Source organism: Thamnophis sirtalis, unplaced genomic scaffold, assembly GCF_051295495.1.
Source record: "Thamnophis sirtalis isolate CommonGarterSnake01/CBP01778 unplaced genomic scaffold, rThaSir2_p1.2 scaffold_12, whole genome shotgun sequence".
NCBI lineage: Eukaryota > Metazoa > Chordata > Lepidosauria > Squamata > Natricidae > Thamnophis > Thamnophis sirtalis.
Window position 1 is genome coordinate 31129944 of NW_028261392.1, and position 27779 is coordinate 31157722.

Consider the following 27779-nt stretch of genomic DNA (forward strand, 5'->3'; position numbering starts at 1 on the left):
GGTCATTCAGGGTCAATAAGAAGGATATGTGCTTGAGCTGTTCTGTGTTCTTCCTTCCAGGGCTCTGATACGACTATCGGTTAATCTGGGAGAGCAAGAGGAGGATCAGAGGCGTGGCTTCAAAAGATTATCCTCAGACTCCAAGGGCAAGAAGGCTGGGTTAATACCCAATGCTTACTCCTCCCACACCTACTCTGAAACATACAGTTCAGGTAAGACCAACTGCCATTTTCTTCTTTGGGGGAACACATGGAGAATAAGGGTATTTTGTTTCCAATGCTCTCTTCTTCTCTTTTCTTTTCCTAGCACCCAGCATACTGGCTCTGTTCGGTTCTTAGAGTCTGCATGTTTCCCTCCTATGGAAAACAAGGTCTGAACTTTTTAATTTTGTGGATGTGCCCACAAAATTGTCGTTATTTGGCTATTTGGAATTCAATTTATTTTAATGAAATTAAATTTGTTAAATATTTCTTATGATGGGAACTCTCTTATGGATTCCAAGTGCTGCTAGATTTGCAATATACAAGTCGCAATAAACTAACAAACAAATTTCCTGTGACAGAGGGTTTTATAGCAGAGTTCATTCTGAATTTTCAAATTGATTTTAGTATCAATATTTTATGTATCAATTCTCAGGACCAGGACTAATTAGGGACAAGATTTGTCCAAAGATAAAATAATCCACCGATTTCTCACAGAACAGTATTAATAGAATTACAATCTAAAAAAGTCGTTTATTCAATTCAGAGACTAAAAATTGTCAGTTCTACAAGCTAGATTTGTAGTGGAATGTACTCCGGATTCTCAAGAGGGACGGTGTGCATTCCAGAAAAACAAAATATACTGTAGTTTGTGTGGTAAGGGGAGTATTATTAATTTTCACTATTAATTTTCAGAATATATGTTTTGTATTGCAAGTAGCCTGATTTAGTAGTTTGGCAATATTTCTATCTATAAACGAGGAACAATAAATGAAAATGACTTAGAAGACCTCAGCATGTCTTTCTCAGTCTTTGGAGCCTGACAAGACCAGAGCACAAAATAGATTCCACAGAAGAGTAAAACTACTTTTATTTAAATTGTCTATAGTTGCAATCATCTGTGATATAAAAGCAGGATCGACTGGATTAATCAACTGCCTTGGCCTGTTTCCAAAGCAAAACAGCACTGAAAAAAAATCTGTCTCCTTTTACTTTTCTTTTCATTTTACATGTACCCACTTATGGGTTAAGAGAAGGTGGTAAAAGGAGAAAACACCAGTGATTAGAAACCCAGTTTGGATTAGTATTCAAAGGCAACAGACTAGAAAGCAGATACTATGATTTCTAGTTCCCCTTAGCAGGAAGGCAGCTCAATGATTTTGGGTCGGTCATTCTCTTAGCTTCAGGAAGAAAGCAATGGGAAAGTACTTTCATGCCTGCTTACTGTATCAATGAGTGTGTTTCCACTAAAAATGCTAACCAAATCCTGAATAGGTGATAGATTGAATGTTACAGAATTGTAACAGAACTGTAGAATTAAGGATTCTAGGATGTATGTTTTTGTGCAAAATGCTTTAGTAAAAAGAAAAGCCTAAGCGAATTAGATTCAACTTTAATAAAATCTAAGCCTGTGAGCTTTTGCTTTTTAATAATTCTATTTTATAAGCTGAAAAATTAATCAAGACATGTGGCAACTTCATAATAATTTTAAAAAAGAATAAAATTCACTTCTGTTTTCAATTGAGTGACCCCAGAGTGCATGTTTGTATCTCTCTACTTATCTCTGCATGCACTGCATACATGCACACACATGGGGACCGGTTGCAAGGAAGACGTAAGTTTGCAATACATGTAAGTAGCATTGAAGTTTCCCAAAAGTTCTCTGTTCCGATAATAGAGAAAATTAGCATGAAAAAAATGTTTCAAATAAAATTTGAAAATCTGAATGTTAGCAATTTATAGAATTTTTGGCTTGGATTTAAAGATCTATAAAATTCTATTTATAAGATGACTGTGAAGCAAATATTTACCAGAAGTTTCCTATGCTATTACCACCTGCTAGCAATCTCCTCTGGAATATGAAGAACCTATGAAAAATAGAATAAGAAGTTACAGAAGGAAGCAGTCTCTTCCTTACTGTTTTTTTATTGTGGAGTCCTTGCTGCTTTCTGAGTTTGGTTGTTCGATGTTACCCAACTAGGTAACATCATCAATGCTACTGAGTGAGGTTTGCTTCCTGTTAATATACAGTAGCTTGCCCTATCAGTGTTGGTGGCGTGTGGCTTTCCTCTTGAGAATATTTCCTCCTTTCTTCACCCCAAGACAGGTAATGAAATATTGCAAGCAAACAGAGAACACCAAAGGCTCCTCAGTTCAACCCTGAACTACAGATATTCTCTTCTCTTGGTGCTCTCTTCTATTGATAACTCTTTCACTAAATAGAAAAAAAGTCCCTCTGTTAATCTATGGGCCAGTTTGGACTGAGAATATCATATCTGTAATGAAAATGTTTTTTTTTTAACACTGCATTTTTAATTGGATGAAAAGGCACCAGCTTTGAAATAGTAAAGAAGAAAAATAGAATTAAAAACAAAGATTGTGGACAATTGATACTTTGGTAGTCATGCTTGTTCATAAATAAGCCAAATCCTCTGGAAAGAATTTTGAAAAAGAGAAACACCTTATATGTTAATACAACACACTCCCATAATTAAAATTTACTTTAAAAGGATAATACAATTCTCTCAAGTTTCTTCTACCTTCCATCAAGACCAGCAAGCACCCTTACTAAATTTCTATCATTGTAAGTCAAGCAACAATTGAAAGCCAATTAATAGATAAGTACATAGAAGATAAAAGAACTAAACAATCCAAACTGAGAAGTGTTTAATCAGCCTTTATATCACAAATCAATGCAATCTATTTTTTTCAACGTGCATGTTAATCTTTCTGTTTCCACACTGTTAAAATAAGTTATTTGATAAGAATTTGAAAGCTGCCAGTGATTTCCAAGAAGTGATGCACCACTTCATTCATAGTAAATACCTTCACTACTGGATTGAGAGGGGGATGAACTCGTCCAAAAGGCCATTGGGTTAGATTTAAAAAGACTAAAATTAAATCCTAAAAAATAAATTGTATTAATATAAGTACTAAGTTACCATTACTAAAGGAGAAATGGGAGCTGTTGCATAATTAAAAATGACAGTAATATTGCATGTTTACAATACTCAACTAGGATTGCATTATGTTATTTTTATATTTCTAACTGCAATAGTTACAAACTTAAAGCAAAACTTGCAGTTCTGCAATTCTTTAATCATTTCTTCTCTATATCTTTTTTAAGGATTGTATTAAGTTTTTTCCCCATTATAGTCATCATTAGAAACTGATTCTACTTTCTATTGTCACTGAAAGTAACAGCTGGAAGAACTCATACTCTATGCCAAGGCTGTCAAACTCCCAGCCCATGGGCCAGATGCATCACGCGCTGGCCATGCCCATGCCCAGTTAGGGAAAGGGGGGGGAAGTCCCGATATATATCGTGATGCTGCCGTGACAACATGAGATTGACACCCCTGATCTATGCTGATGCCTTTTATCAGTAAGTCATGATGATTATATTCACACACAATGCTTTGACTAAATCAAATACAGTTTACTATACAACTCATGACCCGTCAGGTCAGCATTTCAGATATATTTTCTTACTAATCATAGAAACAGATTGACCAAGAGCAAAAAAGCGATTGTACAGAGTCATGGACACATTCTCTAAACTGAGGTACCTTTGTTCAAAAATTGTTGCCCTATGATACAATGTTTCATCCAATTTATATTACAGACTCGTAATATAAAATATAATGGTGGATTTATACAAAATGCAAACCTCAAACATAAACTGTATTATAGCTTAAAGCAAGATATATTATTTAAAATGAGATAACCTCTATTCAATTTTCTGATTCTTGCCCCCACCATACTAGGCCTTTCTTGAGGCTTCTTCATCCTTAAAGGTGGCTTTTTGGGGAATCAAATGAACAGTAAAGTCTGGATATAACCTGGGAATTATGTGCTAATAGATGCAATTCAATTGCACCTGTATCTCTAAAATTTAACTACAGAAAAATGTCTATGAGAAATGCATATAACAAATACATTTAAATTTTTAGGCCATTTCATTAATTATTTAAGATGATTCTGTTTTGATTTTTCAGGAAATAAAAAAAGCAGCAAAATATTAGCATCTAAAACCATACCCAAAGACGTAATTGTAGATATAAAAAAAAATCCTAAAGACAATTATAGAAATCTATCTCTAACAGAAACATTTTAAGTTTAGCATTGCAGGTTTAGTAAAAAAAAAAGTGTTTTGATAAGCGTCATAAATTTTTAAAGGCAGGTGACACAAAAATAAAGATACACTGTATTAAAAGACTTCAGCTGCAGCTTGTTAAGTAAACTACAATTCAAGAAATGCTTACCTTTTTCTAGTAATTTGAATGAAAAGTTAGAAACTGCTTCTGCCTTTGAGGTAGCCACTGAGGATTCTCCTTGGCCTTCTGAGGGCTTCCAATTAGCAGCATTACTATTTTCTTGATGTTCCCCATGTCTGCAAGCCATAGCATCCTGCGAGCTATCTGGGTTTTTTGCATTCATGGTCTGACACATTGAATCATCATCACTTTTGCCCTTGGGAGGGGCATTAAAACTGAAACCAAAGAGTGATCCTGTTGCTGATGTGTTTCCAAATGTAAAAGGCTTTGATTTTTTGTTATTAAATATAGTTTTAACAGATTCGGAGCCAAATACAAATTTAGGAGGGGAAACAACAGCTTTCGTTGGCATCTCGGCTGTGCCCTCAACTACTGAAGTCTCTGCAACTTCGACAACTGTTTCTTCAGCCTCCTTTAAATCAGTTCTCTCCCTGGTGGTTTCTTCCAATACTGCAACAGCAATCTTTCCACAGGGAGATTCTTTTGGGGTGTTAGTACGGGAAGAGAGTGGTGTGATTAATATGTCTTTTTCTTGAGCATGTATTGCTTCCTCAAAAATGTTCTTAAATGAATCAGCAACATCCTGAAGTTTAAACCGCACAGCCAAGAGCTCCATCTTTCTTTCCCCTTCGGCAAAGTCACATGCAGTCCATACCCAGGCTCGCTCTGCTCCTTTCATTGGCTGGATGCTCATATTGGGGGTTATTCTATGGTTGGCACAAAGCTTTAACACTTGATCCCTTCTCATAACTACACGGACCTGCTTAGTATCATAGTTCTGTAAGATCTTTATATCCCCAATGCCCTTCTCTTTCCATTGGTGAGCATCTTTATCGTATCTATATAGTTTAGCTCGGTGACTAAAGACCACTTGCTCATTTTCTTCTCCACTGGTAACTTCCACAAGGTCAGGTAAAGGTACAACTGGTTCAAAGTATGGACCATCTCTTTCATCTTCTTGGGTGACATCAGATTCTTCATCTGTACCAACAGAAACCCTACTCTGATTCTGTTTGGAAGGAGATTTTGAAGGACTTAGTGCGGATTTGAAACTGAAGTTAAATCCTGTGGCAGACTCTCCAAATCTAAATAGATTTTTCCTCACAGGGCTACTTGCCCGAGGCATTGAATACACTGAACTGTCGGTGCTATCATCCAGAGCTTCTCCACGCAAGTCATAGTTGTCCCACTCTAATGTAGGTCCAGTACTTTCAGCATGTGGCTTTATAACTAGATCAGAACTGTTAGAAGAAGACACTAAAGTTTTCTCTTCGTCTGTGAGTTTAGTTTTATCGTCTGTAAGGAAGGTTTTGAGATCTTTCAACCCACTTTTCATTTCTTCTGCTTTTTGTATCAGCTCAGCTGTCTTTCCACTGTCTACAAGTTTGTGTGGGGTTTGAAGTGGTATATCCAGCAACAGTCTTTGACATTCTTCAAATTTCAGTCTGAATTCCTCAGCCTGTTCTGAAAATTTGAATTTAGCTGCTAATTGCTCCAGCTTTGCATCCCCATCAGAGAAGTCATTAGCCAGCCACATCCATGCTTTGTCTGAGCCAGAGAGAGGTTTCAGGTTCATAGTAGTTGTGATCCAGTGATTTGCACAAACCTTCAATACTTGTTCACGCCTCATGAGCATCCGGAGTTTACCATTAACTTCATTCTTAAGGATTTTCAAGTTGCCCACGCCACGCTCTTTCCACTGCTTACTTTCTGCATCAAACCTGAACAGTTTCACTCTTTGTGAATACAGTATCTTCTCATCCTCTTCCCCTGTCACAAGTTCCACTTTTTCAGGCATCTGAACAACAGGTTCAAAATGAATATCGTCACTATCTTCTGTTTTATATGCCTCATCATCTTTTTCAAGGTCGGCAGAAGTATTTAGCTTGGAAGACATTTTAGAAGTCTGAGAAGAAAAGAGTTTTTCACCTGCACCTGAGAAACCCTTAAAATTAGGATCTTTTTGACCAAACTTAAATCCTTCACCTGATTTGGCAAGATCAGCAAAAGTGAAAGTACTGCTCTGATGACCAAAAACCAAATCACTGCTTGGTTTGTTACATGCACTGGGAAGCTCTGTTTCAGTCTCTTTCTCACCGATCTTCTCTTTATCATCAATACTTTTAAAGACATTAACTTCTTTCTTTTGTTCAGCATTTGCAGCCTCTTTACTAGAGTCCTGAATACCAAATTTAAATTCTCCTGGTGGGATAGGCATTGAAAAATTAAACCCTCCCTTTATAGCCTTTGGCTCAGTAGTAACAGGAACCTGGAATGGAAAGGGAGACTTTTCTTGCTCTGGGGGAACGCCAAATTTAAAAGTCTTGCCTGCTATTTCACATTTAAAACCTGTCTCTTGTGGTTTGCAAGCAGATTCAGATAACTTGCTCTTGAAGCCAAAAGCAAATGGTGGGCCACTGGGGGCAGCATCACAAGAGGGATTTGGAGACTGACAAGCTGCACAAGTTAGCAAAGAGCCTTCATTGCGTACTAAACATATACCACAGTCCCACTGTCCTTCCTTCTTCATAAAAGCAGACCCAAAGCCACTCTGTGGAATTTTTGAAGTATCTTTTGAAGTAGCCGTTTGGCCAAATTTGAATGTGGTTTGAGAACCAAATGCTGGAGTGCTGATTCCACTGGTATTCTTGCAGCTAATGCAATGAGAGGCACTTGCTTCATTTTTCCGAGAACAATTCTTGCATTGCCACTGGTTCTCTATGGTAGTATGAAGAGGTCCAAATGTATTCTGTGTTCCCCCACTGCCAGGCTTTAAAGATGCAGATGATTCTTCTGGAAGTACAGCCTGGGCTTCCCAATTAGATGGGTTTGGAGACTGACATGCTACACACGTTTGTGAGGTTATTTCATTCCTAACTAAACACGTGCTACATTCCCACTGGTCTTTCTTCAACATGAACTGCTCTCCAAAGCCATAGGTTGTTTGTGTTCCAGACACATCTTTCCCAAATGAAAAGGATGTTGGTGTAGTTCCACCTGATGCAACTGAGAAAGTATTCCTGGCATTGGCATTTTTCGTTGTGCTGTTAATATCAGGACTAGGAACCTGAGAGCTACCACCGAAGGGGGTCCCCCCGCTCTTGAAGTGAAATCCAGAATTGAGGAATCCAGTTTCAGCTTTACCAGGCTCTTTCCTATCCTGTGTAGCAGTTTCTCTTGATGACCTAATGTTTGGAATCCCTTGCCGACCAAGGTCTGATCCAGCACCTTTCAAACTATTTTGTGCTTCCTGAAATTTATGCTTGAAAAGGATTGCTTCTTCCGGAGTTTTAAATCTAATGGCAAGTTGCTCAGGTTTTGGCAATTCATCTGCATAATCCAAAGCATGCCATACAAAAGATTTGTCTGACCCAGCATTTGGTTTCAAAGCCATATCAGGATTTATATAATGATTTGCACAAATTTTTAGCACTTGTTCTCGTCTCATAAGTAGTCGAATTTTGCCTGTTATTTTATGCCTCAGAATTTTGACATTACCAACACCTCTTTCTTTCCATTCTCGGCATTCAGTGTCAAAACGGAAAAGTTTTGCTCTGTTACAGAAGATCTCTTCTTCATCTTCTTCACCTGTTTTTACTTCAATCTTATCAGGCAGAGGGACAACAGGTTCAAAATGTGGACCATCATCTTCTTCATCACCACCACCGTGGACACTGCCACCCTCTGTTTCATAACTTCTGTTTGCTCCATCTGAGTTTGGCGTCCCAAATACAGGTTTGCCAAATTCTTGACAACCGAACATATCATCCTTGCCAAATCCAGAAGGCTTTGATTGAGTATGTCCCATTTTATCTGTTAATGAAACACCAGAAGAATTTTTACCACCAAAACTGATTATGTTGCGCTGTCCTGCGACATATTCAGGAAGTGGTTTCTGTCCCATGTATCGATCATCTTTAATGGGTTTATCTGATGTCAAAAGACCCAATAGGCTGTCACTGTTGTTATAGTTTGCATTATGGGGCTGTCCCACAACTTGAGGCGATGAAAAAGTGAAATCTCCATCATTAGATTTGAAATTAGAATTAAATTTAAAAGTGGTTGGCTGGGTAGAAGATATTAATGAAGGTTTTGTTCCATCTGCTGTTGCAGGAGGCTGTCCAAAGTTTGACTTCCCAAATTCTATCACTTTTGTTTCTGCAGATCTGGAAACAGGAGGTGCTGTGGAAGGTTTTGTAAAGTAGCCTGGTTCGGGGAGGGGTGGATTTGTGCTTGTTGGTGGCACACTGTAATTGTAGTAGTCTTCATTGCCTCGTGGAGACAAAATTCCAGTTGCAGAAGAATCAAAACGCAGTGGTGCACCATACATATCTTGTGAAAACATACAAGCAGAGGTATTCTGCAGTGGAGGAGTATGCATGGGCTGTTGATATGTATATATATGTTGCTGCGGCGTAAGTCTATTCATGGCATAGACAGGAGCCTAAAAAAGAACAAAGCTCCGTATTAGGTTTAATGCATCCTTTATCAAACACTGAATACTATTTTTTTTAAAAAAATAATTGCTTTGTTTTCATTATTTTCTGCTAATTTCTACTGTGTTTTGCAAACTATGCAACTGCCTCAACTTTTAAAAGATGAAGAATACAATTGGAAGCTTACCCCCCTTTCCAGAAACACTGAACATTACCTTTGTAGGAGTCACATTGGTTGCTGCTGTTCGTAGAAGATACTGAGAATTATATGCTGGTGATGGATTGTAATAGACTGATGGTCCTGTAGTAGCAACTGAACACACAGAAAACATCAGTTAGAAAATGTATACATTTCCTGCCATTGTTACCATAATATGATGGCATAGTCTAATACTTAGAACTTACGATCATTTTTAAACCAGACTTTAAGATTAAAATATTAGTAAATTGAAACTTTCTTAAATTCCCCTTATCCCTAAATAAATTATTTTAATAAAAACCCCTTCTAAACAAACTATTATCCAATTAAAATTCCTCATTGTTGGAATGCCATTCATTATCAATCTTCAATGAAATCTTCTAAAACTCTTTAATAATACAGGAATTTTATTCATTGTGCCATTATGATAAAACACAATAAAGGTAAATCAAAATTAAGTATAGCATAACCCAGTATTATGATATAAATAATTTAGGCACATTATTTTTAGAACATAATAAAGCATAAATTCAGTATTAGCCTATAATAAACAGTAAAAAAAAATACAAAATATTTCTTCAGTTTCTCAAGGTCTTGCAAAAAGAAGCATTTTAAGAGATTTTTTAAACTAAGCTTTTTAAAAAATTTGAACTTACAGGTTACTCAAGGGAGAAATCAATTCCAAAGAGTAGTAGTTAAATGAGTAAAAGCCCTAAAATGTGAGGTGGCAAAGTTTTCATAAAGAGACCAAATGACTTTGAGTACATTACCAAGCTGAGAATAATTTCTAATCAACTTTTTGATTAACAGTCTATTCCTCTATGCCTGATCCAGAAGCTTAACATCAGCAATTTAAACTATCAACATTCCCAAAGGCCCATCCAACAAGGGAAAATAAGATATATCAGGGAGATATCAGGAGATATTCGGGGTCATTTAGATTCTTCAGTAAGATTTCTTTGTTTTTTTGCTAGTCTAAACTTCATATAAACGGAACCATCAACCTTTAGCAAGTCTACTGTAGTCCTAACTTTTAATATCTCAACTTTAAATAAAGCATTTAAAATTTATTAAAATTTAAAAGTATTAAAAGTTAAAATCTTTCAGCAACAATATCGTAATATGAAAAATTTAAGACTTTTTATACTAATAAATACTCATCAGAAAGCTACCCATTAGGTGTTATTTTGAACCTCATGGAAGCCTAGCCAAGAAATAATTATTTAGCTAAAAGGTACAGTGGAGACAATAGGAATATGATTACCAAGTACGATAACAATTAACTAAAAACCTAACAGTATCATTAAATGTAATCGTAGTTCTTAAGGAAACCTAACCACAATTACTACTTTCATACTTATGACAAAACAATTATTCTAAAATGTTCAGAGCCAGCAAACAATACCTTTAATGCAAACTTTGTAAGATTGGACTAATCATTAAAATTGACCTAATTGTTCCATTAAATTTAACCTTAAGACCTCAAGGACATCTAATCCTAACAGCAAAAGAAATATATTCAATGGGTTCTCTCAGAAAGCGCTGCCTACTGAAACATGAATTTAAGTCTACCATTAACCAGAAAACTCAATATAAAGCTAACCATCAAATCAAATGAGCTACAGATCTGAAGGAAGTCTAAGTTTATACTAACTTTAACGTCAAAACAAAATTTGTAAACTGCTGTCTTCTCAGATAGGATTCCCTACTGCAAGATTAATTTAAGACTGCTGATAATCATAAAAATATATCCTAAAACTAACCTTTGCTGCAAATTTAATTGCCCACAGTTCACAGGAGCCAACATAAACCTTAGTGACACTTATTGAAAACAGATTTGTTTTCACCTCAAAGTTACCTTGGAAACATTCCCCATGAGAAGATGACTACCAGATTAGCAATACTGATAAAAACTCACCGATAAGTTAATAGCTTCATTAAATGTAATTATGCACCTCAAGGAAAGATCTAGTTAGGCCATAATACTCCTAACTTCTATCAATAAAAATAAAATAAAAAATTCTATAGCAAACAAAATCTATAGTAATATGAATGCAAAGTTGCTATTTAATAAATGCTATTTAATTAATAAAAATTAATCATCTTGTAAAACTTAGCTACAGATTTCAAGAAATTTTAAGGTCAATGTTAATTTAACCCTAATTGCAAAGCACGTCTATCCTAAAACTAAATTCAAATTTTATCCTGATCCTACTGGCAACCATAACAAAAATACCTTTAATGGTACCCCAATAGGCAATTCCTACTATATAGGAAATTTAAGATTACTAATTAAAAAAAAAGTGGTACCCATAAATAACTAAATGGAAGCTTAAACCTAAACCTAATACCAAAAGAAAATTCTTCCCAGATTTTAAAAAGCCAGTCACTGACATTCAGTGCTGATTCTTTTACATGTGTTTAAAATGAGAATCTTTGCATCTTTGGTTGAAAGTGAATGTGTATAATTCCTTCTACTCTTTCATTTCTGAGGGTATCTAAAGTACCTTAATAAATTATGATATTCTCCATCTAAAAATTCTAAATTGTTTATTCCACATAGCTACCAAGTGCTTCTTTAATGGTGAGAGAGGCTCATCACTGTGTTTCATCCCACTCAAAATGACAGTCCATTTTTTTCTCCTCCCAAAAATAGCGTGTATTTCAATACTAGCCTCTCCTACCAAATAAATTGGTTCTGTTGTGGGTAAATACACTAGTGTTACTAGTCCCAGTAAAAAAAAAATATTTTCATTATATACATACCAGTTAATGGTGCTCCATGAAAGTTTTGTGCTCCCTGGTACCCATCCGGCATTGTCTCTGTTGCATAGCTTTCAGCTGGCCACCGATTAGACAGATTTGTGTTAGAGTTGTTAAGTTTCATTTCTTGCATTTCATGCTATGAAAAAGCAGAGGCTGACATCAGTGATCCTAACACCAATGTACTTTCAAAAAATCATAATACAATAGAAAAAGGAAATCAGTGCATATATATCCTAATACATCCTTCTTTAGGGAGGTAAAATTTTCATTAATGCTGTGGTGATGAATCATGGATCATGAAAAAATAAAAAGTGGAATTCACCACAAAATGTTGCTATTAAAATGGTTTCTTTATATTGAAAATGTCTAGGCTGGCCAGATCAATTCAGGCTTCAAAAAGAGAATTAAAGAGGCAACAAGCAATTCTTCTCCTAATCCTACCTTTGCATAGCTTTATCTTTACACTTTACATCATTTAAGGGTTCCTAGACCCAAATCTGAGCATTTTAAAGCCACAAATAAACAGGAACATGGTATACTGAAGAACAGGGAAATGATGTTATCAAGTATAATTTTGTGTGAAAAATAGCCTTCCTTCCATAATTCAAGTCAGAGTGATCTAATCTATCAATGATATTTTATATTCATCACATTCCCCCCCATTCTAATATCTTTTGCTCATTTTTTTCAGAATTGGAGCCTACCAAAAGAAAGAGCATGAAAACATATCTCCCTACCTTCTTCCACATCCTCTCTGAATTCCTTGACTTCTTTTCTAGCCAGGCTCTCCATCCACTAGCAAGTAACATTTTGAAACAGTGGAACTGGAATGGCTATAGATAACTCTGTATCAGCAACTTCTCCCTGCTTTCTTTTTCAACTAATCCAGTCACTATTCTATAGTTCCCGTATTAGAAAGAAATTACCCATGGGGAGCAGTGGTGGGATACGACCGGTATGTCCCGGTACGAGCATACTGGTGCCTGCTGGGAGCACCAGGTACTGTTCCGGTACAGTGCTCCGGAGGGCCTGCCCTCCTTACCTGTATTTGAGCTGATCAGGCTTTAGCGTACAAGCGTACGGCGCCTGTGCGACACTCTGCCAAGAAGCTGGAGCGTCACGGAGCGTTGCAGGTGTTAAGTACGCATGCGCACGCTGTGCACATGCTGCACGAGTGCATATGGTGTATGCCCGGCCCCGTTGCACCGGGATCCAGAACCCACCACTGATGGGGAGCCACCATCAGCAAGCTTGCAGATATTCCTATCTCCTGATAGTGCTGTTTCACCTGTATTGATCTAGGTCAGTGGTTCTCAACCTGTGGGTTAGGATCCCTTTGGAGGTCAAATGACCCTTTCACAGGAGACGCCTAAGACCATCGGAAAACACATATTTTTGAAAAAAATACAGAAAACATAAAACAATTTTATGGTTGGGGGTCACCGCAACATGAGGAACTGTATTAAAGGGTCGTGGCATTAGGAAGATTGAGACCCACTGATCTAGGGAATTAAGTTCAGTAGCACTAATACTAATAAAAGTAAGTGCAAATCAATTGTTAAAAAGGATACCATAATTAGTCATCTGCCGAGCAAAGTATTTAGTCAAATTTGTAATCAAACTTTGATTACATTTTAATCAGATTAGCAAGAGCTTCTTGTTCTAAATAATTCATCAGGCAATTTTAAAATACATTTTCTTTATTTCTTAATTCAGGAATCATTGTCCTCCAAAAATAAAATCATAAATGTTGTAGTATATTATTATAATTGTTTGCATATCATATTTTGGGATTTTTGACACCCATCTCAATTCTGCCTGACAACATTGAAGTACCACACGGATGTCCTAGAACAAAACTTACAACTTATGCTTAGTGTACAGTTGTTTTGTTTACCTTAATGGATTCCACTTGCTGACAAATCATCTGCAGCAGAGACTTCTGATCCTCGACCCAGCGAGGGGGAGTTTTGGGAGAGAACTGAAAAAACAATTGTTAAACCAATTAAACTAATCAAACTAATGAAAATACATGAGCTTTCAAACATGTATTTGACATACCTTGTAACTTTTACTTGGAGATAATGAAAATGCTGTGGGTGACGGCGTAGAATGTTTCACTTCTGATTCCACATGGTGGCTCAAGTTATTCACAAGACTCCTTTCTTCTCCATTATCTCCAAGATCCTGCATTATGCCTTCCAGCATCTCCTTAACTGTTCTGATGGATACAGGTAACTAGGGAAAAAAAGTATAGTATATGTCTGATTTTAGATTCATTGGGCATATAACTGTGTAACTGAAGAAATTATGTTCTGCTTTTATTCAAGCATATTTGATTTTACAATTTTCTACCTCACTGCATTAATTTAGATGATCATAGAAACTTAAACCAGAGTTTTTATAGAAGTGCAATTGACACTATTCAGGTTTTTTTTAAGTATGACTTGAAACATCTTCTAGGATAATTTATAAATCATAATTCTCACATCTCCTTGATCCAAAAGTATCATCATGTGTTATTTAATGTGTGACCCACAGCAAAATGTCAAAGCATCTAGTAAATTAGAAGTCAAGTCACCTCATAGAGTGGGTTGAGAATAGGACTTCCAACAATCTTGGAAGAGCCCTGGAATTCAAGAGAAGTACAGAACTGAAAGGATGCATGTGCTTGTATAAGAAGCTCTACTAAAGTTATTTTTTTTAAAGCCTAGGATGAGCCTAAAACAGGTAAGTTGACTATGTGGTCTTGGAAGGGATTATAACAAAATGGGGTAATTATTGTGTGGTGTTGAAGAAACAAGCCTGATGGGGTAAGAAGCTCTGAGAAAAGTAACTGGGTGTCTTTATGGGAAGTGGGCTTCCATTTGAGTAGGAAATTGAGTTCAAAGGAATATGTGTTGGGGCTCAAATGCCATCCATCTTTGTATTCAAGTTTCTTGAGTTTCCATATATTATAGCCTCTTTTAGGAAGCTGCAGCTATGCTTACTAAGTCGTCAAACCTAAAAAGTTCCCACATAGAGATATCCCTAAGAATTATTTTTAAAAGCTAAAGTAAATCATTAACCTTCTCAATGACAGATGAATCCATGCAGCTCTCATCAATTATCTTTAGGAGATAATCTCTGCTTTTTTTCAAATATTTCCTGCCTTCTTCTTGTTCTTCTGGTGACAGACCATCATTTTCTATCTCTTCAGCTTTCCTCTGGAAAATCTATCAAACCAAAATAGATTGTCATTCTCTATGTCATTCTTAAGGAAAGGGTAGAGAGATCCCATTTAGAAATTCATACTTACCAAAGCAAGATTCCAATATGCAACAACATTTTTAATAGCTTCAAATGCATGTGTAGCATCATCTGTTTTACCATCAACAGCATCCAAAATAGCAAATGCTATACGTGCTTCTTCTTGATATTCTTCAACCTGAGAAAGCTAAAAAAAATACCAATTTGTTAGTTTTACCTAAACAATTTCTCATTATACAAATGTTTTATAAATGTCAAACTATGGTAACTTGGTAATACCTAAAAAAAAACAGTCATTCCAGTGACAGAGTAGCTAAACATGAACAGGCAGTCCTAGACTAATGACCAGTCAAAATTATGACCTACCTGAAAAAAGGGTCTTATAACCCGGATCTGTAATTCCAACACTGGAAACAACCCCCCCCCCCAATCTTCTGGTCGCATGGCTGCAATTCGGGTACTCAGCAAACAGTCATTTGCATCATCCTGATGTCACCTGACTCATTTTACAATGGTTTTGTTGAAAACCAGCACTTACTTCTGGTTTCAACAAAACCATACAAGAATGGGGTTGAATGACTGCAGTGTTCGTTTTACAACTGTTGTGTTCACTTAACACTGTAAAAAACTTTGTGACCAACCTCTTTCATGACTGTTACGATTTACAACTGTAATGGTTGGGCTCCAATACTTTTGTAATTCAAGGACTTCTGTAATACATTCAGAATTATTATCAAACTTGTTTCTAATTAAGCAGAATGGAGGGTTCTTTACTTCTACTTCATTCTTTAAATACAGGGGAGGCAGTTTACTGTCACAAAGACTTTGAAATCATGCTTACTAACATTTGGTATACTAGTACATAAATATCTAGATATGTTTTTGCCCTTTTTATCAGTACCATGAGTTTCAGGTAAAGAAAGCACTGAAATCGCTTTTGGGTAAATCACATGGAAGACACAGTTAACAATATTTTATATTATCACAAACATATTTCACATAATACACAGGGAGAATTTTTATACCAAATTTTAACAAACTTCAAAAAAATTCCTTCTGGTTGTGAATTCTACATAGTTCTGGTACACCATTCCTTAGACAATTTAACTTTTTCAGATAATCCAGGAAAAGTTGAGAAACAATGATTATGACAGGATAATAACTGAAACCCTATGTACTATGATAGTTAATTTTGTGGATATGGGCAAGGATATTTAGCTTCCAGTTCTAAAGTGTAGCAGATGACCTTTGCTTATAGGATGGAAGGTAAGCAGGTAAAATTAGAAGTAGAAACTGGACACATTAAAAAGGTGGTCTGCTGTAAGATGCCTAGCCCAGAAAAATTCTTAATCTTCTTTACCTGAATATCTTCACTATGAAAATGTTTGAACAATGGGTCAATAGGTTCAGAAATACTCCTCTTTTTCTTTATTGTCTCAAGCATTGGCAAAACTTTCTTCCAATAATAAACACTTCGTCCAATGTATTCCCTCTGATCATAGAAAGAATTGAGACTGCAGCCCTATGGAGTAATACAGCATAGATTATTCTTTATTAGTTGTAATTCTTGTTACCTAGCTCATATTTCTCATAAACTTCATAATTCTGACTACATTGCAGAAATATACATAAATTTTTGTTCTTTTTGGTAATCATATGTAGATCTCATTAGATAATTATTGGAATCAATCATTAGATAAATTATACTAAAACACAGTATCTATTAACTTCAAAATTCTGGATTTACACTATGAGATCTAAATATCTGTGCATTTAAATGAATGGAATTTACAAATTTAAACAATAATTTTACATTTGCTGAAAATGGCAGGAGCCTACTTACTGTTTTAAGGAGACTTTTTGCCCAGTGTACCATAAGAGATGGTTGAAGGCCATGTTTTCCTAAGGCCCGGATGATGTTCAGTTCATGTTGAACCAAAAGTCTTACTTTTGCTGCTGTTCCAGGTCTGAAAAATAATATTGATACAGAAAACATTTCAACTGAATAATATTCAAATTGTTTGTTCTTGATTAATAAGCCAATGTATTTTAAATATAAATGACTAATTAAAATAAATAAATCTAATAGCATAAATATATAAAAGGCAGGCTTCTCAACCAAACTATTTATGATGTCAGACCAATAGCAATAGCACTTAGACATATACCACTTCATAGTGCTTTACAGCACTCGTAAGTGGGTTACAAATGTCAACATATTGCTCACAACAATCTCGGTCTTCATTTTAACTGACCTCTCAAGGATGGATGGTTGAATCAACCTTGAGTCGGTCAGGATCAAACTCCTGGTAATGGGTAAAGTTAGCCTGCAATACTTCAGTTTAACCACTGTGCAATACAAATCTAATATAAAATTTCTGATAAAATTAAGAACCCATTTGAATTGACCAATCTGAAAATGGTGAAGAAGCAAAATCAAATGTTGACCTCTATGGCATATTCACAAGAACATCTACAAGCCAGGCTACTTACACTGCTTGCTTATGAATGAGTGTATAAACTGCATCCCACCAGGCTCTTTGTCTTTCAGTACAAAGTTGCTTGCATATTGGCAGTGGCAAGAATCGAGGCTGATGTACAGTGTACTTCGTATTAAACTTCTCTTGTAATTGCAAGTGACTGGTAAATATTACCCCAAGTAGAAACACCTGTTCATAAAATACACGTTAAATTGTATTAAAAATACAGTACACGCTCATGATATTTCAATAAACTCAATGTAGAGAAAACATTTTCTTACTTCAAGATCCAGCATACAGATGGATTCAGGAGCATTGGTTTCAAGTCTTGATGTCTCCTGGGGCAAATGGAAAAGCTGTTTTAGCCATTTACGAATGGCTGGCACAGCTGGTGCAGAATTCCACTGCAGGCCAAGCCACGTGATATGCTGGAGACTACCATCATGTGCTCTAATGGCACCTTTGAAAGAAAAATTGACTTCTGAAAACATGTGGCACAACATAAGAATATAGGGATGAAACTAGTGTTGTTGTTTTAATTTAAAAATACTTTGAATTCCAGTTTAATTAACTATACCTTATGTATGTAGTATACTGTAAAAATTAAGCATTCAAATCAAATATCTTACCAATATCATATCTAGCTAGTTCTACAGGTTCTGGAGCCTGTACACCAACATTTTTGATATCGTCTGTGCCGAGAAATGAGTTCTCTTTAGAGGAAGCATCCCCCAAAAGAGCATAAAATAAAGCAGAGTGTCCACTCTCATTTGCAAATGACTCAACGACCTCTGTTAAAAAATCCTGTTTGCCATAGCTTAGGTTTAAGAGCATATAGCCTGAAAAATGAAAAGACAGTGATTAATTACAAGAATAGATTCTATTACACCAAAAACTACTTAGAAATCTATAACTTGAATTCAGATATCTTAGGTTTCTTAAAAGTATGCTTAAAATTAATAAGGAATATAAGTCTAAAAAATCTCAAATATCTGTCTGAGAATAGACTATTCTCAAGATAGGTTTTTATCAATTTCTAAACCTATGAAATAATTTAATATTTTAAAATTGTGACTGTTACTTAAAATTTCTCCAACTTTCAACAAATGCATATTTTGCTTGATGATGCACTGATTAATTCAACAAAACTGCTATTTTAATTTATATTACCAGACTGGCTCTGTCGGTCACAGGCTAACATTTCCAACTTTTCTTGTTCAGCATGATCTCCTTTTATTAGTTTTGACTTTGGTCTTGGAACCTGTTAGAAAAATTATAGACAAATATAGGGAACACTTTTGGCAGGAAAATATATGAAAAACATATTTTTCCCCACAAACTTCAGATATCCTGGACAGTCAGAAAACCTTATTATATTACTGGCTGAAAACAGCACTCATTCTGATTTTATGCTACAACAAAGAGATTACTCTATACAGAATTACCTCAATATCATAACAAAACCCAGTACGTAGCCCACTAAGGATTGATTTTGCACTTGAAGGCATTGACATAATATTTAAAAAATAAACAAAGAGAACCTAAGGAAAGTTTAGGATATAGGGAAAATACATGAAATATAAACCAAGACAGACCTCCCACCCCAAATAGACTGAGGAAGAAATTCACATAGATCCAAGAAGAGGAGAAATACAGATGAGCTACACTCTTTTATCTCTCATTCCATTCTCCCCACAGCATCCCCATTTAGGTTAAATTATCCTTCCACCATCAGGAGATTCCTTTGCGATAGTGGTGAATATTTGTAGCTTGATTGTAGGATGAGAGTGGAGATTCATTCTCCGAGCTTGGGGGTTGGTTTCTGAATGTTTTTGTTACCAGACTAGGTAATATCTTCAGCGAGATTTAGGGGATGTCAGTGTCGGTGTTCTTCTGCTTATAAGAGCTTCATGTAGTCAATAGGTCTTGTGCTGGGAAGGTCACCTCAGGTGAGGGTTTGGTATAGAAAACTATTTCTGAAAATCTATTTCCCATTTTTTTTCATCCTAGTCAATCGCTTAGGCACCAGAATAGAATTTATGCCTCAACTTGGGGAAAGTATACAAAGAAGCTATGGGGGGGGGGATCTCTTCACATGTCTAATTTTATCTTTAGAGAGGATATGAATAAGAACATATTTCTTTAATTCCTACTCTTATTAATACTTTTCAAATTGCTGCCTTTCTATTTCTGTGGAAGAGAAATAATGGGCAAATGGGAATGCCAAAACTCTAAAGTTGTTGAAAGATGTCTTTATGTATACCATTTTATACATAGGCAATACATATCAATGTACCCAAGTTGGAAAATAAAATGTATGCAAAAATAAGAACTGATCCAAGCCTTATCCCCATTTCCATAGTATACAAACCTGAACAGAGGAACATTTAAAATAGTTTACCTGAAAAGCGAGAAGATAACACAAAGCTGCTAGTTCAGAAACAGCTCTCCATTGCATCTCACTCTGCTGGGCCATTTTCAGCAGCAGAGTTCCAGCATGCATATAGAAATGTCCTCTCATCTCCAGGAAAATGACAGAAAGTTCATCACTTCCATCTGCATGTGATTTTACCAAATGAAGTGTATGATCAAAGCTACAAAAAAAAGTAACAAGTAAAAATAGGATTTGGTCACATTACAAAAAATAAGTTGGTTCAACATTGCAAATATGTAGAGAAGCATCCCTCCCCCCGCCCTCACACACACATAGAAAGAAACATGACAAAGTGATTGATAAAATATCAAACTGGGCAAAGGGTCATTATTGAAGAGGCAGTATAGAAAGACAATGCTTCTGGATCAAAAGGGCTAGAATTTGAAGAGTTCCATATGATATGCAAAGTGAAATACCTTTCAAGTGATGATCTACTTTCTTCTACATCTCTAGCAGAAAGTTTCATTACTACCAGATTACAGTATGCCAGTAAAAGATCCCTTTGAATCTTTCTCCAACTAATTTTATCTGATTCAGAGTCCTCTACAGATTCCAGATATTCCTATAGGAAATAGTTCAAAATAACAAGCAATATTGTAATACTTACTTAAACATTAGATTTTCATTACATTTCATTTCATTATGCAAGGAGATCATAGTTCACTGTGAATCAATTCAATCATATTTACATAAATAGATATGCAGGTTGTAGAAATTATTTTTCAAAGGAAGAGCAAAAAGCTGACATTTGGAACACAAACTGTGCCTCATTAATCCATTTAAATGCCTAAGAAACAAAACTAAGGTCTCAGAAGAATGTTATTCCCAACAAACTCATCTGAAACAAGGAATGCTAATATACTTTGTGCATTCCGGATGATTCCTAATATCTGCCTCAATGCCTTAAAATCAACCACAATGTAGATCATGGAAACAAATTCCACCTTAGATAGAAGGTGGACAGATATCCTGGACCCCAAGTATTGCAAGCAGGAAAAAATAGCTACTAGACCCATTCCACAGATGCTTCGTAAATCCATTGATATTCACTTTTAGAGCTGTTTTTTATGCTTTTGTTTCAGGCTGCAGAAATGCAACATTTCTGGCTATAAATTCAATTTTTGCATAATGTTCAAGGGTAGGCAGGCAATGCATGTTTTCCAGATATTTTATATTTCAGCTCCATTAACTGTCCTGCCACTGGCCATACTGTTTAGAATAATTGACAGTCTTAAGTTTAAAATATCTTTAGCCTACCAGGCCATTTATGAGCTGAAACAACTTCAACATGTGGGAGTAACTATAAGATATTATTATCAAAACAACCATAACTATGTAAAACTAAAACTATCTTTATTTGCTTGCTCAAGGGAAAGCAAGAATGCATGCTATAATATTTCCTATAGAATATTTTTTTTCAATATCTGTCAGAACACAAGTAAACAAACCTTAAATGTTTGAACAACACAGGAACACCATTCTAAATTTGACCGTAAGGATATTTTCTTCTCTGCTTCCTGGCAATGTGCCACAGCATCGCCAAGCCTGTTATTTGATAGGTATAATTTTACTAATCTGATATTAACATATACATCATCTGGTCTAGTGTACAATTCTGTTTGAATCAAGTCAAAAAGTTGGTTCCATCCATTTTCACTTCTACAATCCAAGAGGCTTTCCTGTATCAAAAATAAAAAAGGGTAAGAGTTTAACATTTTTTAATAAGCATGACCATTTGAAAAATAAATAGTATCATTTTTGAGTTTTTTTCTAGAAAATTACAGATAAAATATGTAGATTTTAATATTGATTACAATATAAAAATTATCAAAGAAACCATTGCTGTTTGAATATGTAACATTATTGCTAGATTTGCTTTTCAAAATTAGTAAAAAAAATCTCCAGATTATGCAAGCAAGTTTGATAAACTATTAGATTATTGCCAGATTTAATTTTAGTTATAACATCTAGAATTTCTGACCAAAACTTGTGTTTCACACTCACTATACACACAGTCATTTGTTGCCTGCTGCAATCTTGCAGCTATCAATGAATATGTTATAATCAAACCAGGAATTAGACTAAAGCAACATACAATCTGTTCCCCCCCCCCCAAAAAAAAAACTACTGAGAATGCTTGGAGATTGTATAATGATGTTATGTTACAACCACGTATACAAATTTTTTTACCTTCAACCGGAAAATTGAAGGACTTCCAGGGAAAAGTTTGGCTGCTCTCTCAATCCAATATTTTGCTCTTCCATCAGTAATATCATTGCTACATAACAGTTCCGCAATCTTCAATACAAGATCTTTCTGTGTCGGATTCAATTCCACTGAACGCTAAAGCCCCAATTAAAATGATGAAATGTGTGTTCGATTACATTTTGAAATATACACCAAGATATTAAAGAAACATTAAAAGTATGGGAATATATGTAATTATGTTATTATAAGGGTAGAAAATAAGAATATTAAATGAAATATTTAAAATACTTTATTATTTAAACATACTTTAATTACTAACAGCAATGTTGTAAAAACACCAACTCATAATTTCTTACTTTATAACAGCCCACTGCTTTTTCAATATTATTTTCAGCTTCATATAGTTGACCCAAGAATTTGTGTGCTTTGGGATCTCTTTCTTGGACATTGAGATATATAGATATATACCTTCAGAAAAACATAGCATGTTAATATTGTGGCAATTGATCAGTCAGGACAAATTATACCATTATTTTTCTAATATTTCTTTAAAGTAGAACTATCAGCATTAAGTTTTATATAAGCCCAGTTATCCAAGATCACAGCACTTGATATTAAGCAATGTATATCATTAATTTTACATATAGTAAAATGACAGCACCTTGATAGAGCTACTGCAGCAGATCGTTCACCATAAAATAAATTAAAAAGTTGGAACCCTTTTAATTAAAATTAAAATCTTAAAAATACAAACAAAGCCTTAATTTAAGAGACTGATGGGAGTAAGGGATGTCTGTTAAAGATGGATGTGCATTAGCCAAGTGGTTTTTTTAATGCACCAAACACATTCACAGACAAAAACAGAAATTCGAGGTATGATGGAAGATGGGTGGCAAATAAATTTAATAATAAAATGAATAAATAAATTATACACAAGCATTTAAGATGCAACCAACTGGCATGCCAATGACATGTTACACCCATAAAACCATGTGAAAGATGAGCATCAAATCTAAGAAACTCTGGAGTCAGAATGACCCCTACCTAGTCTCAGAGACCTGGGTGACCAGAAACCAGAAATCCTTTAGAAGTAGTGAACCAATCAGTGTCATAGATAACATTAAGCATTAGACAATTTCAAGATGCAATACTCTCAAGACCCAGTTTTTTTCTGTTAATATGAAGCCTCTTGAATCTAAAGTTTACTTATGTGTTAAAGCAACTATTTCAAAAAAGATTAATTACCTTTTAGCAAGTTCATACTCCTTTGCTTCATAATATAGCTTAGCAAAAAAGAATCCTTTCATGGATTTCTAAGAAGAAATGAGCAGTTTCTATTAAAATATTGATTCGGATATAAAAAATGGAACATTCAGAATTCTATGCACATACTCCTATTGTAAATATTGAACACATACACATTCTATGATAAGTAATTTAAGTTCACTCCTAAAAGATATTTGAAAGAAATTACAAACACATTTAGATTAAATGTTAATTTCTGTTATTACTATGTCTTTTTAAAGTGTTTATATTGATCATATTTTTACTCTATAAAGTTTATACTTTATTAATCTTATTTAGCAGCAATTATCCATGTAAAATGTGATCAATCTGGCTTTCTACTTTTTAAATCTTAACTGTAAAAAAACCATATGAAAAGTGTTTGTGGCTATTCCACAAGCCCATATAAAAACTCAAACTGTAAAATCACTTATTAAACTTACTTAAGAGAACACTTATTTAATGCCTAAGATTTATCAAACTCGTAACCTTCTCTCTTGCTCAAAGTAAATAGACATCATTCAAGCACTAAACAATCTAAACAAATATTCCAGATTAGATCACTAATAAAGAGTTACAATTTTTGTACTCTTTTACGGACATAAAATTGGATTTTACATGTTACAGCCATAAATCCATGTGAAAGATGACGATCTGCAGATTCGGTAGCCCTATTGTTATTTTGAATGCTTTAGTTACAAATCTCTTGTTTACACCATTTTAGGAATGATATATTCTGATTTAAGATCAGAGAAGACTCATTTATTTCAAATTTTATTTTCTGCTAATTTTAAAAATCTAAAACCAGACATTCTCCAACAATTTTGGGCTGACAGGTATTTAGAATTTTCAGAAATGGTTATGAGCAACCTCACAAAATGGCTGTATAGATTGCTGAACCAAATACCCATTATCCAAAGACAAATTTATGAGGGTGTTTCAAACTGCTACCTACTCTTTATTTTAGTATTTTTCCTTGGGAAGCCAAAGATAGAGGTAGAGGTCAGGAAACAAACATCACAAGCAATATTAGAGCTCTTATTTTACTGATATGTTATAATAACAAACTCAAAAGTCTGTCATTTTCTCCTCCCCCCCCCTCTTATACCAGAAAGTCAAGGCAAGACAATTCTGAGTTTCCTTCTCTCATGTTCCTGTTTATTCAAGCAAGTCCATGTTTTCCTAATGACTGTCACATAGTTTCAAGAAAAGCATTAGGTTGCAACTACCTACCATGTTATTGTCTAACACAGCAATATTATATGCTTAAATATGAACTTATGCTTTGAAGCACGATGACCCATTTTTAAAAAGGTAAATGAAACACTAAGAAGTAGATGGAATAGGTTTTTTTTAAATAACTTTTTTGGGTGGGGGGAGACTGCCTAATGCCAGTCTGAAATGGAGATAAGTATATCATCATTTGGTAATGGCAGAAGGCGATACACTATTCCAATTCTCTAGCCGTATATCATCACCTGACCTGTCCTGGTTAATATCAACTCCAAGTGAGACCCCCAGAGGTTGGGTGTCATCACAGAAAGTTGGTTGCAAAACTTTCTTATATTTCAAAGTTGTCTTATATTTCTATGTTATCTGAAAACAATTTCTAGATACAAATAAAAAATGTCAAAACACAAAGATGACCTCTTCCAGAAGTTTCATATTGCAAGTAAGATGTGCAGAGGACGTGGTGGCTCAGTGGCTAAGACACTGAGCTTGTTGATCAGAAAGGTTGACAGTTCAGCGGTTCGAATCCCTAGCGCAGTGGTTCTCAACCTGTAGGTCAGGACCTCTTTGGGGGTCGAACAACCCTTTCACAAGGGTCGCCTAAGACCATTGGAAAGCACATATTTTCAAAAAAATACGAAAAACATAATTTTTTGGTTGGGGGTCACTAGGAAGGTTGAGAACCACTGGCCTAGCGTGTTACTTGTCCCAGCTTCTGCCAACCTAGCAGTTCGAAAGCATGTAAAAATGCAAGTAGAAAAATAGGGACCACCTTGGTGGGAAGTTAACAACGTTCCATGCGCCTTTGGTGTTTAGTCATGCCGGCCACATGATCACAGAGATTTCTTTGGACAGTGTTGGCTCTTCACTTTGAAAGAGAGATGTGCAACGCCCCCTAGAGTCGGGAACGACTAGCACACATGTGCGAGAGGAACCTTTATCTAAGGCAGTGCCCACAAAAAACATAGTCACCTTGCAAGACTTTCTCAAGACTAAAACCTCTGAAACCCTACATCCCGTCCAAAGCCATCCTGAATGGACGGCTACCACACTGGCATCGTTAAAGTTCAGACCAATCAACGCAATGGCATTCTTCCCTTCATTCTGAGAAATATCACCCACCAGGGTCGGTTTAGTCCTTAATTAAAAGCTGAAACTCAAAGAATTCATTCATGAAATTTGGCTTGAACTGCTCCTGGACCGCTGCGCAGCCCGTGTTTTTGTTTTCTATTCGACAGATTTTTTTTTTAAACAAATAGGCGAAGAGCCAACGGAGTTCAAAGCCCAAGGCATGAAGTCGCAGTCGGCACCTCCCCCGATTTAAGCCCCGAAAAGACGCGGCACATGGGACGCTCCCGCCCCCATCTGCCTCCCGTCCCCTTCAAGAGGCGCAGCGTCCGCTCTTCCGCTCACATGCGGCAGCGCCTTCGCTAATTGGACAGCTCGAAAACGGCCGCCTTTGAACGCCTTAGGAACGAAAGCCGCCCCCACACAACTGCCCTCGCTCACCTCCTTCGGCGAAGGGGCCGAGGCCTGCAAGGAGGAAACATAGCGGTCGACTTCCGCCCTGCTGCGCCTCATCATGGTGGCGGCCCGGCAAGCGCCCGGGCCGCAGCGCCCTTCTCGGCAGCCGAGGCCGAGAGAAAGAGCCCAAAGGAGCCGGAGATAGACTGAATGCAATCACCTCTCCCGGGATGGTGACGCCGTCAGACGCGAAAGCTCGCGCAGAACTAAATACCGCTGCTACGTCATACGGATCGCGACGGAAAGAAGAGGGAGACAAAGCGGAAGTGACCTATGATAGGCGTCGCATTTCATAAGAGTTTTTTTTTTTTTTAAGACGGTTTGACTCGTTTTCGTGCTGGATGGGGAATTCTGGGAGTTGAAGTCCACGCGCCTTAAAGTTGCTGAGATGGAGACTGGCCCGCTGGGGGCGACGCTTCCGTGGTTTAGGACGTGAAGTGAAAATTAGCGTTTGGAAACGAAAACGAAATCCAGCAAGTGGGAGAAAGCTATTTCGGAATATAAGGCAGCGAGGAAACTATGCTGCTGTTTTTTTTCTTTTAACCTTCCTAAATCCTGGAGAAATGTATCTATCTGGTCGTTAAGAGGCATTATTGGCTTGATACCACAGAATTAGCAAATTATGGAACAGTTACACATACAGAGGCAAGGAAGGAAGGGGGACCTTGATGAAAAATTTTATACCGAGCAACAAAAATTTTCATACAGCGCAAAAATAGTATTGTAATATTTTTTTTATTTCAACATAACTATGATTTACAAATATAAATTGTAACTGTTGCCAAACATCAAAATTTTGATCGCGTGACCAAGAGGATGCTGCAACGTGTGAAAAAGGTCGCTAAGTGTGAAAAATGGTCATCAGTTTTTTCAATGCCATTGTAACTTTGGTCACTATACCACCTTTCTTGCCACAGTTCTTAAGTGAATAACTGCAGCTGATAAGTTAGTAACATAAGTGAATCTGGTTTCCCCATTTGACTTTATCAAAAGGCAATTACATGACCCCAGGACACTGAAACCATCATAAATACGAATCTGTTGCCAAACATCAAAATTTTGATCGTGTGACCATGAGGATGCTGCAACGGTCACTAAGTGTGAAAGTGGTCGCTAAGTGTGAAAAATGGTCATCAGTCACTTTTTTCAATGTCATTGTAACTTTGGTCACTATACCACCTTTCTTGCCACAGTTCTTAACTGCAGCTGGTATTTTGTATTTTGGATAGAATCTTTTTTTAAATAGTCTAAAACAATTTAAAAAAAGAATCCACACAGAATAAATTGAAGTAAAACATTTCAAACTATTCCACACAGAATAAATTTAAGTAAAACTATTTTTAAAAATTCTATGCACAATATATTTCAAAGTATTGTGCATAGAATTTTTAAAAATGGTTTCACTTCAATTTATTTTGGATAGAATCTTTTTTTAAATAGTCTAAGACAATTTAAAAAAAGAATCCACACAAAATAAAACTATTTAAAAAAA

General features: G+C 35.9%; 1 protein-coding gene across 2 annotated transcripts in view; it reads right to left on the reverse strand.

The window, feature by feature from the left end:
• The window catches only part of RGPD4 (RANBP2 like and GRIP domain containing 4), a 42016-nt gene extending 15519 nt beyond the window's left edge, over nucleotides 1–26497 (reverse strand). The window contains exons 1-21 of one of the 2 annotated variants that reach the window (XM_087726369.1): nucleotides 26273–26497; nucleotides 23495–23562; nucleotides 22606–22717; nucleotides 22232–22384; nucleotides 21490–21720; nucleotides 20458–20603; nucleotides 20009–20201; nucleotides 18778–18868; nucleotides 18237–18446; nucleotides 17889–18067; nucleotides 17621–17796; nucleotides 16971–17094; nucleotides 16488–16649; nucleotides 15177–15314; nucleotides 14947–15093; nucleotides 13940–14116; nucleotides 13776–13859; nucleotides 11879–12014; nucleotides 9129–9226; nucleotides 4466–8921; nucleotides 3027–3104 (exon numbers count right to left, since the gene is read on the reverse strand). In XM_087726369.1, coding sequence (XP_087582495.1) covers nucleotides 3027–3104; nucleotides 4466–8921; nucleotides 9129–9226; nucleotides 11879–12014; nucleotides 13776–13859; nucleotides 13940–14116; nucleotides 14947–15093; nucleotides 15177–15314; nucleotides 16488–16649; nucleotides 16971–17094; nucleotides 17621–17796; nucleotides 17889–18067; nucleotides 18237–18446; nucleotides 18778–18868; nucleotides 20009–20201; nucleotides 20458–20603; nucleotides 21490–21720; nucleotides 22232–22384; nucleotides 22606–22717; nucleotides 23495–23562; nucleotides 26273–26347 — 7234 coding nt within the window. In that variant the 5' untranslated portion in view covers nucleotides 26348–26497. The remainder of the gene's footprint in view (nucleotides 1–3026; nucleotides 3105–4465; nucleotides 8922–9128; nucleotides 9227–11878; nucleotides 12015–13775; nucleotides 13860–13939; nucleotides 14117–14946; nucleotides 15094–15176; nucleotides 15315–16487; nucleotides 16650–16970; nucleotides 17095–17620; nucleotides 17797–17888; nucleotides 18068–18236; nucleotides 18447–18777; nucleotides 18869–20008; nucleotides 20202–20457; nucleotides 20604–21489; nucleotides 21721–22231; nucleotides 22385–22605; nucleotides 22718–23494; nucleotides 23563–26272) is intronic. The other variant, XM_014057856.2, reaches the window with a different exon arrangement.
• Between the last annotated feature and the right edge of the window lie 1282 nt (nucleotides 26498–27779).